We start from the raw sequence: 14,966 nt of genomic DNA, 5'->3' as shown, positions 1-14,966 counted from the left end.
TGACCACTAACTATATGTTAAACATGGTGCAATGTACTTGTCATGCATTAGTTCACTTAATCCTCATAATAACTTGTAAGATAAATGTTGTTAATCCCTATCTTATAGGTAAGAAAAGGAAGGCACAGGGAAGGCAAGCAGCTTGCCTAAGGTGACACAGTTAGTAAAGATCAGGGCTATGAGTTGAATCAGCCAGTCTGATTCCAGAGGCTATGCTCGTTATCTCTTTCATGGGCTTATTTTCCTTTACCTATCCCTTAACTGATATGCTTTGGCTTTAGACTTCGATTTGCTTTTCTTTTTACTCTAGGTATTCTTAGTCTTTCCTGGAATCTCAGACCACTCTGAGAATATGATGCAAGTTATACCTTATTCTAACAATATACACAGTCATATACAAATTTCATGTCATTTCAGGGAATTAAGAGACCCCCTCCCCAAAGTTCCATCTATGGATCCTCCATGGTCTACAAATCTGGGCATTCTAATACATACCTATGAATGACTTCAACCAAAAAGTATCAGTTGCTCAAAGTATCAGTCAAATAATATTGACAAATCCAAAATATTTTTCTCTAGCCTAAATTTAATACTCATAAACTTCAGTATGTTTAAACCGAATTCATACTTCACATCAACATTTGCTCCTTCTCCTCCTTTTCTGACTTCACCTAATGGTACTAACTCCAAACCTTCTCAGGCCAAACATCTGGGAATCATCCTATCTCTTGTCTCTCCTTTATCTCCCACACATTTAGAAAGAACAGAAGAATCAACATTCTTGAGAGGGACCTACTAAAAGAGGAAAAATGTAGGGAAATGGTGTTTTATACCAGAGCAATCTAAGAATAGATAGTGAAACATTTATAATCCAATACACATAATGAAATGCAGAAATAGAAAAATTAGGTAGCATTGTTATATCAAAATATGTGATGAACTTATGGTTTAAAGTCTCAAAAGTATAGTAACAGACATCATCTCATGTTTCGATTAGAGTAATTAGTATTTCCATCACTTCAAGTTTTCACTTTATTCCTGAAGCACATCCTTCATAATAGTTCTTCATAGCTCAAAATGCTCCATGACTACCTATTTCTTACCAGTATAAAGTAACTGTTTTTAGCCAGGCTTTCACAGCATTCATTCATTCAAGCATGTATTCATGGTGCCCTTACATAGTTGCCATGGTCACAGAGCTTACAGTCTACTGAATAAGATACATGGTTAAGTATTTTCAACAAAGTATAGTACGTGCCATGATAAAGTAGATAAACAATACTACAGAAGTATAGAGGAGGAATACTAAGTGGGCTGAGGGTAAGGAAAGCAATAGTTAAGGAAGCCTTTCTGGAAGAGAATCTAAGTGGAGACCTAAGAGATGATTAAGAGCTAGGATAAGAAAGGAAAAAAAGGAGGCAGCAAGAAAGAATTTAAGCAAAGGCCTGGAGAGAATGGTAAATGGATGGAATTAAAAGCCTAGGATGATATGCTTGAAGAAAGAGGTGAGGGCATGAGAAGAGACAAGCCTGAAGAGAATCAGCAGTGACAGATCATTAAAGGCCTTATCTTCTAGGCTAAAGAAGCTGGGCATTATGTTAAAATTGATAGCACAGAAAGGTCTTAAGTAAGGGTATATCATGATTACCTTTAGATTTTTATATCAGAAAGTTCATTCTAGCTACAGTATGAAAATGAACTGAAGCAAGAAAACATTGGAAGCAACCTAAGAAGCTGTTACAATAATTTAGTGAAAGTTGTGGATTATGGCCAAATTAGGGTCATAGCAGCAAGAATAGAAAGAAGTAGACAGAATTTTAAGATATTTAAAAGGTTAAAAACCTTGGGATTTAATGATTACTGGATGTGTACAGTGGAGAAACAAGTACATCACTCAGGTCTCTGTCATGTGTCACTTGGTAGCCTGAATAATCTAGTAATCATAGGAAGAGGGACAGATTTGGAGGACTGGGGTAGAATTTGGAGATAAGGAAGTTCAGCTCTGGACACATTGATTTTGAGAGATATTCAAGAGAAAATGTTGAAAGGGAGTTGAATATGATCTCTGCATTTCTCTGTTGATCCTATGTATGCATCAATGTCTACAGATTTCATAAAATGAGTTTTTTCCACCCCTGGTCATTCTAGTTATGGCAGGAACTGAGACCTCCCAGGAAGAGTATGTAGCACCAGAAGAGGGAAGAGGATACTAATATTTTAAGTTGAGCCAAAGGAGTCTAAAAAAATAAAAGCAGAAAGGTAGAAGGAAATCTAGAACAAAATGTTATAACAGATCTAAAGGAAGAGAGTACTTCAAGAAAAAAGTGACTTGAGACGCCTGGGTGGCTCAGTCAGTTGAGCATCCTATTCTTGATTTTGGCTCAGGTCATGATCTCACATTTCATAGGTTCGAGCCACGTTGGGCTCTGTGCTAACAGCATAGAGCCAGCTTGGGATTCTCTGTCTCCCTTTACCTCTTCCCCTTCCTTGCTTGCATGGATGCATGCTCTGTCAATCTCTCTCTCAAAAATAAATAAACATTAAAAAAAGGGTGACTCACCACATCAACTGCTGAGCTGAGAAGTATTCCTCGGGTTTAGCCATGAGAAGGCCACTAATATCTCTGGCTAAGGCGGTTTCAGTGATGTGCTATTTCCTTAAATAAACTGAGGAATGACTTAAATATCATGAAAATGTATAGATTCCTATAAAAGGAAGAGAAAAAGGGATAGTTGGAGGAGTGGGGTTAAAGAAGAATTCCCCCTCCTCCTTTCCTTTTAAATGAGGCTTGAAAACAGATTTGAGCAGGTTTAAGTACACACAGGAAAGAACTAAAGAGGAGGGAGAAGTTAAAGAAGAGAAAACTGGTATTGCCATTCCTTGGTAAGGTGGAAGGAGGAAAGCTCTAGTGTCCAGGTGAAAGGATGACTCTCAAACAGGAGACATTCTCCCATGTGTGGGTACTGAAGCTTGACAGTGGGAAGTTGGGGGAGTTGTCATCTGAAGAGACCATTTTCTTTCATGTGAAATACTGCAAGTTATCCCAGAAAATGAGGGAGAAAGTAGTAATGTTTGTTGTTTGAGTATGAGGTTTTAAAAGATCACTGAGGTTATGGAGAATGAAAAAGAGGTGATGAGAGATACAAAAGTTTGCTGGTGAATGCCAAAAGCTCACTGAGGGCTGGATATCAGGAAGGAAATAACTAAGAAGTCAATATGTGGCAGGAGTGAGATGATATAAAAGGCAGAAAAGCCAAAGGTATAAATCTCACTCTGGAAAATAATTAAGATGAATCATCAGGTTTTAGTGTAAAATGATGATTTAATGTCAGAGAAACCTGCTTGCAAATCTTAGCTACTAAGTGTGTGACCTTGGACAAGTTACTTTGCTCTCTCAAAATCTCACTCTCCTCTAAAATATAGACATCTCATTTGATTGTTGTGAAAGTAAATGATAAAATACACGTCAAGGGCTTAGCATGATACTGAGCACACAGTAAATCCATAATAAATGGTAAATAATTCAATAAAATATTCAATGATAGTATTTTAAGATATTAGAGCTGATTTTATATGAAATAGGTATTATACAGGGGAAAGATTTAGAAGGGATAAGAATAGTAGGAACTTGAATCTACAGAGCAAAAAAATAATATTATGGAGATAAAAGCAACAGAAAAGATCATTGGAACAGCTTACATCTTGGACAACGACCAAAGATAACAAGGAGGTAAAGCATGAAAGATTTAGCCGGCCATAAAGTTAAACAAACAAAAATCCCAGAAGTCCTGTGGTGGATGAAAAGTGAACAGCCTCATCTCTGCACAGTGCAGTTTGAGAAGCTAGTATAAGGTTCTGAGGTTTTACAATCTGAATTCTACAAGTAGGTAGTTGAGGCAAGAGACCCAGGAGGCCAAACTTTCCCTTTGACTAATCCTCAATATAAACTTTCTGCTTTAGAAGAGCTTTCACTTCTTTACTACATAAGCATACTATGTTGATATCTACTTTTGTGCATTTGGTAATATGGGCTTCCATGTGAGTACTTTTCTCCCTCCCTCTCCCCTCAATTTCTACCCATAGTTTGATTCAATTTAAGTCTTTCCATATCTCTTATGTCTGCAAAAACATCTATATATTATATATGTACTGTTCTCATTTATTCCATGTGTAACCAATATCCAGTTTAAGTTCAGAAAGGGTAAAACCCAAGATTTATACTGCCTAGCAGTGCTAAACACAGCGTAGGTGCTTAGATGCTTCAGGACAAAAGGTCAGGAGGTCTTACTAAAGAACTGCATGGATACCAGTTTGTCTTATTTTAGTCTTTTGACAAGTTGTACTAATATAAAATAAATTAAGAAAAATACAAAATATGCTACAAAAACAGATATTAGCAAGCTTTTACTTAAAAAGTCAGAAAGTAAGTATTTCAGGCTTGTGAACCATACAGTCTCTGTTGAAACTACTCAACTCTGCTTTGTGACGACAGGAACAGCCATAGACAATGTACAAATCATTAAGCATGGTAGTGTTCCAATAAAACTTTATTTATAGATAGGTCATTGGCCCACAGGCTGCAGTTTGCCAACTCGTGCATAATAAGGAAAATGCTCAGAATTCATTACATGGTGTAGAAGAAAAAATATAGCTCAGCAATTTCAAAAAGGTTGAAGGCAAGTGACAAGAAAGTATTATAATATCTTGTGAAAAGTATATGGAGAGTGCTTTGTTTTTGATATTACATGAATTAATAACAAGTTAAAATAGTGAAGAGAGTGGAAGATTCTAATTTTTTTAATGTTTATTTATTTTTGAGAGAGAGAAAGAGAGAGGGAGAGAGGGAGGGGGAGAGAGAAGGAGACACAGAATCTGAAGCAGGCTCCTAAAATGATATAATTAACATAAGAGATTAATTTAAAAATAATGGACTCATAAATGTCACATAACTTGTATTTTAATGACTGGCAACTTCCACTAAATCTCTTTGATGCTCAATATCTCTGCAAACAGATCAAGATCCTTTATTTTAAAAGAAGCTGTAAAAACTCTAAATATTTATGCCATTCCTTCACTTTTGATACTTTTAAGATGTCCCAATTTTACCCTTGTACCAGACTGCCAGAAAGCATTTAAATATAAAACATCTCAAAACCCAGTCCAGTACTAAAGAATGAAACATATTTTAGGAAAAATCTTTGACTTTCTAAATAAATGTAGGGGGCCCGTACTCATTCAATTGAGAATGGTCTGTTATAAATTCATATTTATTTAGTTAGCTGTATTTGGAAGGTCTAAAGTAGACCTACTCTGGGTCTCTGGCAGCGCTCATAAGCTCTAGTTTTCACAGTTCCATTGCTACTGAAATTATAAACACGCTGCTCTGCAGGCCCATACTCATGCACACACTTATGCATATGCCTTAGTACATGAGTAATCTATTTGAAGAGAAATGGTTTAAAAATTGACAATCTATAAGTGATAAACTATTAATGCAAACATATTCATGCTTTAATGTTCTTCAACTTCTAGAATTAAAAAAAAATATTTGAGTGACGAGCAACATAGTAATATCCTATGCTACCAACCACTAACCTTAAATCTCCATAATTGGTTTATATTTAGAACTATTCATCCATTTTTTTAAGGCAAATTTCATTCACTGTACAAGTTGTATTGACTTGGCAATGAAGAAAAGTAGAGAACCTAGTATATAAAACTCCTTCTTCTAATCTAATCTTTCAAAATGTGAAAATGTTTCCAAATTTTGCTTTAAGGTTTTCTAAAGAAAAGAAGCTAATAGATGATGAAACTAAGTTTCCCACAGTTATACATATTTTCAAAAATCTTCGACACATAGAAATTGATAGTAGAGCATAAATATTACTAAGAAGATTCAAAATATTAGCTTTACGGAAAAACCAGACTATAAAGGTAAGGCCTGTGTCTTATACTTGTCACATTCTTTTATTTAATCATTATTCAACAAACAGTTATTGAATACCAAGTATAATAAAAACATTGGCGAACTGATATTTCATCAGAAATAGACTTTTTTTTTAATGTTACTATGCTTTAGTTATTCTTGTCTGAGTTTTTCCTTATTACTCTTGATAAAAAAATCTCCTTTGCTAGATCAAGTTCATTAGGCATGTATGTGTTCTGTTCCCATATAACTGCAGACAACAATGTCACTATGCTTTCTGCCACTATATAACAAGGATTCCCCATCTTCTGGCTTTCAGTAACATGGTCTTCAGTTCCTTTTCACTCTGTCATTAGAGTATAATATTTCTACTAACAATCTGTTCATGGCAATTTAGGATCTAATGTGCTCCTCAAAATCCTTCCAGCTTTTGCCTACTACCTGGTCCCAAAGCCACTCCCACATTTTTTGGTATTTGTTATGGAAGCACCCACTTCCAGATACCAAAACAGATATCAAAATCTGTTATGAAATAACATTATCAATATTTGCAGAAGATGATTGGCCAATTATAATACACAAGTGAATCTATAAACTATTCAAAACTTAAGGAATCTACTCCTGAAATCATTGTTGCACTATATGCTAACTAATTTGGATGTAAACTAAAAAATAAAAATAAAAAAAAAAGTTGCTGGTGATAAGATCAATATATAAAAATCAATAGCAGTCCCCTGTTCTAGCTACAACCAATGTTAAAATGTAATAATAATAGACACATCTATTATGGTATTTAACTTATTATATTGTAATTATTTGCTTTACATATGTCTCCTCCACAGGTGCAAAGTTCTGTAAGGGAAGTGAGTATTTTATTTATATATATAAAACCCCAATATCTAGCATATACCTGTGTGTTCAATGAACGTTCACTGAATAAATCATAAATAATCACTGGATTCCTAGTATCATATCATATCCAGATACTTCCACTGGAGCAAAGAATTAAAATTTAGTTGCCCATTTTAGGGGCACTTGGGTGGCTCAATTGGTTAAGTGTCCAACTTCAGCTCAGGTGACGATCTCACAGTTTGTGGATTTGAGCCCCGCATCAGGTTCTGTGTTGACAGCTCAGAGCCTGGAGCCTGCTTTGGATTTTGTGTCTCTGTCTCTCTGCCCCTCCCCAACTCGACTCTGTCTCTCAAAAATAAACATAAAAAAATTTTTTTAAATAAATAAATACATTTCAGTTGCATATTTTAAAAACTATTATAATAACCTCCCAGATTTTTAGTTATTAAAGAGAAAAGTCTGAGGCCCAAATGATGAAATGTCATTCTTTACTTTTCACTTGTTTGGACTGGTAAAAATTTAAATGTTTGATAAAATACAGTGTTGTCAGGGTGAGGGTAAACTCACTGGTGTATTCTTATAACTGCTGACTGACTGAAGTAAAAGATGGTATAATCTCTTGGGAGACCAATCTAATAATATCTAATACAATGCTAATAATATGCTAATTAACATGCTAATAATACCTAATACAATTTAACATGCTTAACAACTAAGCAACTCTATATCTTAGAATTCATTCTACAGATATTTTTCAAAATATCTTTTTAAATTTTATTTTAGAGACAGAGAGCATGAGCAGGAGAGAGGTGCAGAGGGAGAGAGAGAGAATATCAAGCAGGCTCTACGCTCAACACAGAGCTGGACACGGGGCTTGATCTAATGACCCTGGGATCACGACCTGAGCTGAAAGCAAGAGTTGGACGCTCAACCAACTGAGCCACCCAAGTGTCCAAGTCTACAGATATTTACATATGTATGCAAAGCTTATATACAAGATTATGTACAATAGCATTGTTAGCAATAGAAAAATGGAACTTAAATTCATCAATAGGGAATTATTTAAATAAATTATGGCACATCCATATAATGAAATCTTACACAGTTGTTAGAAGAATGAGGCATATGAATGCACATGGACTGATTTCTAAGATGTGTTAAGTGGAAAAAGCAGAGTGCTCCCATGTTTATTTCTTAAGTAAAAATATTTGGGGAAGATACTAGGACAGTATTGTCTCTGGGTATGGGGATGAACAACTGAAAGGACAACCTAATTTTCTCTAGATATCCTTTTGTATTTTATGTATTTATTTATTGATATTAAAACTGTGAATTATTTTTTCCATAAAATCCTTCAACAATTCTTAACTAAAAGATAAGTTTTTAAAAATGAGACTGACATCACCATTTCTAGAAATTCTCAATTACAGGGTATTTCTCCCTCTTACATCTACTGTTAGGAATAATTCTGTACCCTAACCTTAAAAACTGATGGGTGACACAAATATTTTATAGAACATATTTTACTTAACTTTTTCTTAAATGTTATATATTATTCAGAGACTTGGCACTAGGTAAATGTCCAGAAAATTCTATTGTAGTGATCAAAGTAAATGGCTGGTAAGAAACTGGCAAATATTTTATCACCAAGAGCTGCACGGAAACTAATGGTTGTGTTAAATATGATGACTGAACACAGGACCAAAATGACTCAATGGCATGATTTTTAAAAATTAATATATTTTAGGGGCACCTGGGTGGTTCAGTTGGTTAAGCATCTGATTCTTGATCTCAGCTCAGGTCATGATCTGGCAGTACAGAGCCGGCTTGGGATTCTCTCTTTCTCATTCTCTCTCTGCCCCTCCCCTACTCTCTCTCTCTCAAAATAAGTAAACTTAAAAAAATTTAAAAATTAATATATTTTAGATAGCAATAAGCTGCAACTATACAGGCCAATTTTTAACAAATATTGCATATCTGAAACAAATCTTTTTTTTTTTTAATTTTTTTTTTCAACGTTTATTTATTTTTGGGACAGAGAGAGACAGAGCATGAACGGGGGAGGGGCAGAGAGAGAGGGAGACACAGAATCGGAAACAGGCTCCAGGCTCTGAGCCATCAGCCCAGAGCCCGACGCGGGGCTCGAACTCACAGACCGCGAGATCGTGACCTGGCTGAAGTCGGACGCTTAACCGACTGCGCCACCCAGGCGCCCCTCTGAAACAAATCTTAAATAATATTCTCTGTATATTGTTTTATTATGATGGACATAAAACTTCAGACTGGCATGAAGAAATGCTGATAATGTAAAATAAGAGTTTTTTCTTTTTTAAAAAATTTTATTTTACTATATTTTTAATTGAAGTTTAGTTGACACACAATGTTACATTAGTTTCGAGGAATACAATATAGTGATTCAACAACTCTATACCTTATGCTATGTTCACCAGAAGTATGGTTATGATCTCTCATCATATAACACTATTATAATACCATCGACTGGAATCTTTATGCTCTGCCTTTCATCCTTGTGATGTATGCATTCCATAACCAGATGCCTGTACCTCCCACTCCCATTCACCCATTTTACTCATCTCCCCACCATTCTCCCTTCTGGCAACCACCAACTTGTTCCCTTAAAACAAAGAATTTTGGCACGGCTGCAACCTGTATCCTTATTGTGAATAATTAAAGAAGGACTCTTTCAAGTTTAGAAATTTGAAAATTTACTAAAAGAAAAAGCCCACACAAATGTAGGCTTTCTTTAACTATTTAATACTTTATTCTAAAAAAAGGCATAAAACTCCTATTTTAGTGTTTGTGATCATTAAATGAAGCATTAAAAAAGCTACATAGCACAGTTACAAAAAATATGAACTTTTCAGTCATACCAGATTTCGAATCCTACTTCTCTCACTAACTATGTGATAATGGGAAAGTTACTTCACTCCTCTGAATCTTATTTCTTAAAATATAAAATGGGGATAATATGGATTACATGTAGTATCTTATAAGATTGTTATATTAAGGGAAAAATTGTGTACAAAACATTTACCACAATACATTACCCAGAGTGAGACTTAAATAAAGGGCAGCTCCACTATTATTATTACTACTTTTCAATTATCCAGCAGAGATGGGGAGTAAGATATACTACAAATCTCTTTTGAGTTTTCCAGATTGAGCTTCATTTATTAGAGAAATGCTTATGTATGTAGCAAATTTTACACACCACTGTTTTGTCCTTTTTTTTTTTTTTAAATTGCTTAATGTTTATTTATTTTTGAGAGAGAGAGAGAGACAGACAGAGATACAGCACGAGCAGGGGAAGGGCAGAGACAGAGGGAGACAGAATTTGAAGCAGGCTCCAGGCTCTGAGCTGTCAGCACAGAGCTTGATGTGGAGCTTGAACTTGGGAACTGCAAGATCATGACCTGAGCCAGTTGGATGCTTAACCGACTGAGCCACCCAGGCGCCCCACAACCATTTTGCATTTTAGTCATTCCTGGAGCAGAGTTTTCTAAAATACTTAACACATTTCATTGCTACTTTAAGAGAAGTCAATGAATATAAAGCAACTTTATTGGGCATAGAAATAATAATTCTATCTGGATTATCACATTTGACAGTCTCAATATGCTGAATATAGGTCACACTAAATTTGGAATATCGTATTCAGTTCTGAGCACAGTTGAAGAGATGGTGCTGACTGAAAGGTGCGACAAAAGAACATACCAGGAGACTGAGGAATGTGAAAACTACAACACATAAAAAGCAGATTAAGAAACTCTCTATTTCATTTAGAGAAGATCTGAGGCGATAAAATAGTTACTTTCAAGTATTTTAAGAGTGTCACATGAAGAAGTACATAAATTAATTCTGTATTATGCCAGAGGACAAAATTAGGAACAACAAATCTGTTAAATTATACAGGTTCAACATTAATATGAAGAACTTTCTAAAACATTATAGCATTTTCAACAAGAATGTATTCTTTTGAGATAAAAAGCTTCTGCACAGCAAAGGAAACAACCAACAAAACTAAAAGGCAACCAAGGGAATGGGAAAAGATATTTGCAAATGACATATTGGACAAAGGGCTAGTATCCAAAGTCTATAAAGAGCTCACCAAACTCCACACCCGAAAAACAAATAACCCAGTGAAGAAATGGGCAGAAAACATGAATACACACTTCTCTAAAGAAGACATCCGGATGGCCAACAGGCACATGAAAAGGTGCTCAACATCACTCCTCATCAGGGAAATACAAATCAAAACCACACTCAGATATCACCTCACGCCAGTCAGAGTGGCCAAAATGAACAAATCAGGAGACTATAGATGCTGGAGAGGATGTGGAGACACGGGAACCCTCTTGCACTGTTGGTGGGAATGCAAATTGGTGCAGCCACACTGGAAAACAGTGTGGAGGTTCCTCAGAAAATTAAAAATAGACCTACCCTATGACCCAGCAATAGCACTGCTAGGAATTTACCCAAGGGATACAGGAGTACTGATGCATAGGGGCACTTGTACCCCAATGTTTATAGCAGCACTCTCAACAATAGCCAAATGATGGAAAGAGCCTAAATGTCCATCAACTGATGAATGGATAAAGAAATTGTGGTTTATATACACAATGGAGTACTACGTGGCAATGAGAAAGAATGAAATATGGCCTTTTGTAGCAACATGGATGGAACTGGAGAGTGTGATGCTAAGTGAAATAAGCCATACAGAGAAAGACAGATACCATATGTTTTCACTCTTATGTGGATCCTGAGAAACTTAACAGAAACTCATGGGGGAGGGGTAGAAAAAAAAAAAAAAAGAGGTTAGAGTGGGAGAGAGCCAAAGCATAAGAGACTGTTAAAAACTGAGAATGGACTGAGGGTTGATGGGGGGTGGGAGGGAGGGGAGGGTGGGTAATGGGTATTGAGGAGGGCACCTTTTGGGATGAGCACTGGGTTTTGTATGGAAACCAATTTGACAATAAATTTCATATATTGAAAAAAAATGCATTCTTTTGTGAAGTAATGAGCCCTTTAAACTATATAATCTATATTCAAATGGTGTTTGCTACTGTCAAGGATGATGGAAAAGTGATTTGTGTCTAGACGGAAAAGTGATTTGTAGCTAGATGGGAGCTTTGACTACGTAACTGCCAAGGTTTATTTCAATTCCAAGATTCTATGATCTAAACTAAACAATAAGGCAAATGGGATTATGTATATATAATTAAATAAGAACCATTGGTGCTTAAAGATGAGCAAAATATGATTTATTGGTCTGTTACTTTTCTTTCAATAAGAAGAAAATGATAAAAATGTATGATATATATACAATGGACTTATTGGTACATCAACTTCTCAAACTAATCACTGTTTTAGTTCCACTGAAAATACAAATACAGAGATTCTCCAAAACAAAACAAAACAAAAGAAAAAAACAATTGGCAATGATTTTAGCTTTTTTTAAAAAAAATGGAGGACAATGCACTGTGAACATTTTTAAATTATAAGAGCTATATTTTCAGATATACTTGCTTCCTTTATTTCAAGTTCAGATCAACATTTGAATTTAAATTAAAACTTAAGGCATTTCCTCTCTAATTTACCTTAATTCTTATAGAAAGTGATATATTTAATATCAGAATAGGCAAACCCATAAAATCATTATGCACAACAGAAAACTCTGATTAGGAAGAACAAAGTGTGTATGCCATACTAACCAATTAGAAGAACTGTTCCGACGGCCAAACCTCCACCTGGAAGTGAAACAAAACAAAGAAGAAAATTAATCTAGCTACCTTTTTATACACATTATATTTAGCATAAAAGTTAAGCTTTATCAAGAACTGCTACTTCAGTAACTTTAAAATTGCAGATGAGAACAACATTTTAATTACCTTTGCAATACTTTGCTTAAGGTGCTATTATGAAATAATTACATATTATATGTAATTACACACTACACATTACAATTACTTTCATAATATACTGTACTATCCTCCTTTCTCCTGTGATAGGACCATGTAGCATTCAATATAACTGCAGTTACGTGTTCCAGTAATGTTATATTTAGCACTTGTTAATAAATTAACTCAATAGCCGAGACCTAAATGTTCACAGTAACTTAATACTACAGAAGTACAACATAAAAAAGAAAGGTTATTATAATAGAAATTCCACTTTATTATTTACCCTCACATTTAATAAGCCTTGGGGGAAAATAACCCTGATAATTAAGCTAATTTTTTTCATTATGAATAATATACGCAAAGACTGTGCATACTCTTAAATACATTTAGAATTTAAAATGAACAATACTTTTGTATTTCAAACAAAAAGGTCACAATCATAAAATACATTTTTAATACTTGAAGGAAATGTTGTTTTGAATATCTGAATTAGGGTAATATGATCCTGAGCATAGAACTTAAATAGGGATTTCATTAAAAATCATTTTAAAATCAAATTTTTGGAGACTAGAACTACAGTAAAAAGACATTTGAGTACAAATATCTTGTGAAACATTGGTAAAAATATTTGTAAAAGTATTACTATTTGCAATTAATGTTACAAATTATACTAGCAAATTCACTTACAAAGAATAAAATGTGTATTTCAAAGAATGAAATATATTTCAAGTAATTAAAAAAGAAACTAGTAAAAACTGGTAGACAATTGAAGTCAATCCTACATGTGTTTTTCGGTTTTGGTGCATAAAACTGGGAAAGAAACAGAATACCAATAAAGAACTCTTCCCCCAACAAATTTTGTAGTGGCAAACATTATATAGAAAAACTTAGTATGAAAAGTTCCCTTGATAGTGTTTACATTTTGACCTTGCAAATATGCATAAATGTTATGTTTCAACGAATGTGAAATTTGGTCACATACATGAACACACTTGGTGACTTTGGTGACTTGATGACTACAGGTAGAACATTTCAAGTTGTTAGAGAAGAAGATTTTAAAAAGAAGAAAGTAGTAATTTATACATTTTTATGTTTAGAAGGATTTGTTATAGACTAAATCTATATTTTAATTTCACATTTAGATATGTTCTTTCATGACAGCATTTGAAGTCACACCAGACTACATAGGATAACTTCAAATGTTGTTCCAAATAAAAGATTCACGTAAGTTGAAATATACAGGATAACAACCATGAAGGATCGGAGAAACAAAAGATCTTCTCTAAGATTAGGCTCAATGTTTACTTTTACAAAGTTTGTGCTACATCTAGACTACCACTGATGTTTTGATCCGTGTGGAGCATATTACTTTCTAATTGCTTATTTCTGTACTTTCCCGTACATGAAAAAACAAGCATTTGTATACTAATCATCATTGTGTGTATATTTAAGATGAACTAATAGATGGATATAGCAGACTGCAGTCTAGTCTAGAGGAGATGCTATAAAAGTTAGCTGCTTTTCTTTCCATATTTCTTATAGGAAAGATTTAGGTTTCTAACCTAAACATCCCTGGGTCTACATTCATGTAGCCTCAAAGTAAGAATTTATGTAAGGCATACAACTGGAATAGTTATAGAATTAAAAGATTTTTTTTGTGTGTGAATGTTATTCACAGTGTGATGATAAGAACAGATCAAGGAATAGTTTCCTGAGTAAATGAAGTGATACCTAGTTCTCAAGTGTCTGGCTCAGAGAGGTATTCAGTAATAGCTGTTACCATTCTGGCCATTATTTTCTAATTAAAACAAATCATTAAAGATTTATCATTATGTGATAGTGATCACTATAGTAATAAGACTTAGTAAGAATACTTCCCATTGATGAATTAGTTAAGCAAAGCATTATACAAAGCATCACAAATGAGTGTATGCTAAGAAGGCAATTTTCTGTAAGAATGATTCAAGTAATCCACTGTTTCTGATAATTCAGGAAATGCCACCCAATTAAATCTTAAAATCTCATGTACATTAAAATTCTATGTTTGGAAACTTTGAACATTACTTAAAACAACATAAAATGAGGACATTTTAATGACTTTAACCAATCATCTTAATATACTATCAGAACTTCTCTTACAAAAAGGAAGTTTTGGGGCCCCTGGGTGGCTTAGTTGGTTAAGCATCCAACTCTGGATTTTGGCTCAGGTCATGACCTCAGGGTCCTGAGATTGAGCCCTGCATCGGGCTCCACCATGGGCGTGGGTC

General features: G+C 34.5%; 1 protein-coding gene across 1 annotated transcript in view; it reads right to left on the bottom strand.

Annotated features, from left to right (window-relative positions):
* The window catches only part of ELP4 (elongator acetyltransferase complex subunit 4), a 249,110-nt gene that overhangs the window by 228,666 nt on the left and 5,478 nt on the right, over positions 1–14,966 (bottom strand). Inside the window, exon 2 of the mRNA XM_047070348.1 lies at positions 12,511–12,546. Coding sequence (XP_046926304.1) covers positions 12,511–12,546 — 36 coding nt within the window. The remainder of the gene's footprint in view (positions 1–12,510; positions 12,547–14,966) is intronic.

This window comes from Lynx rufus, unplaced genomic scaffold (assembly GCF_022079265.1).
Source record: "Lynx rufus isolate CCGP_SWC_20201006 ecotype Redwood Valley unplaced genomic scaffold, mLynRuf1.p SCAF_9, whole genome shotgun sequence".
Lineage (NCBI taxonomy): Eukaryota > Metazoa > Chordata > Mammalia > Carnivora > Felidae > Lynx > Lynx rufus.
Note: the sequence above shows the minus strand (reverse complement) of the source record. Positions and strands in the feature narration are given on the sequence as shown.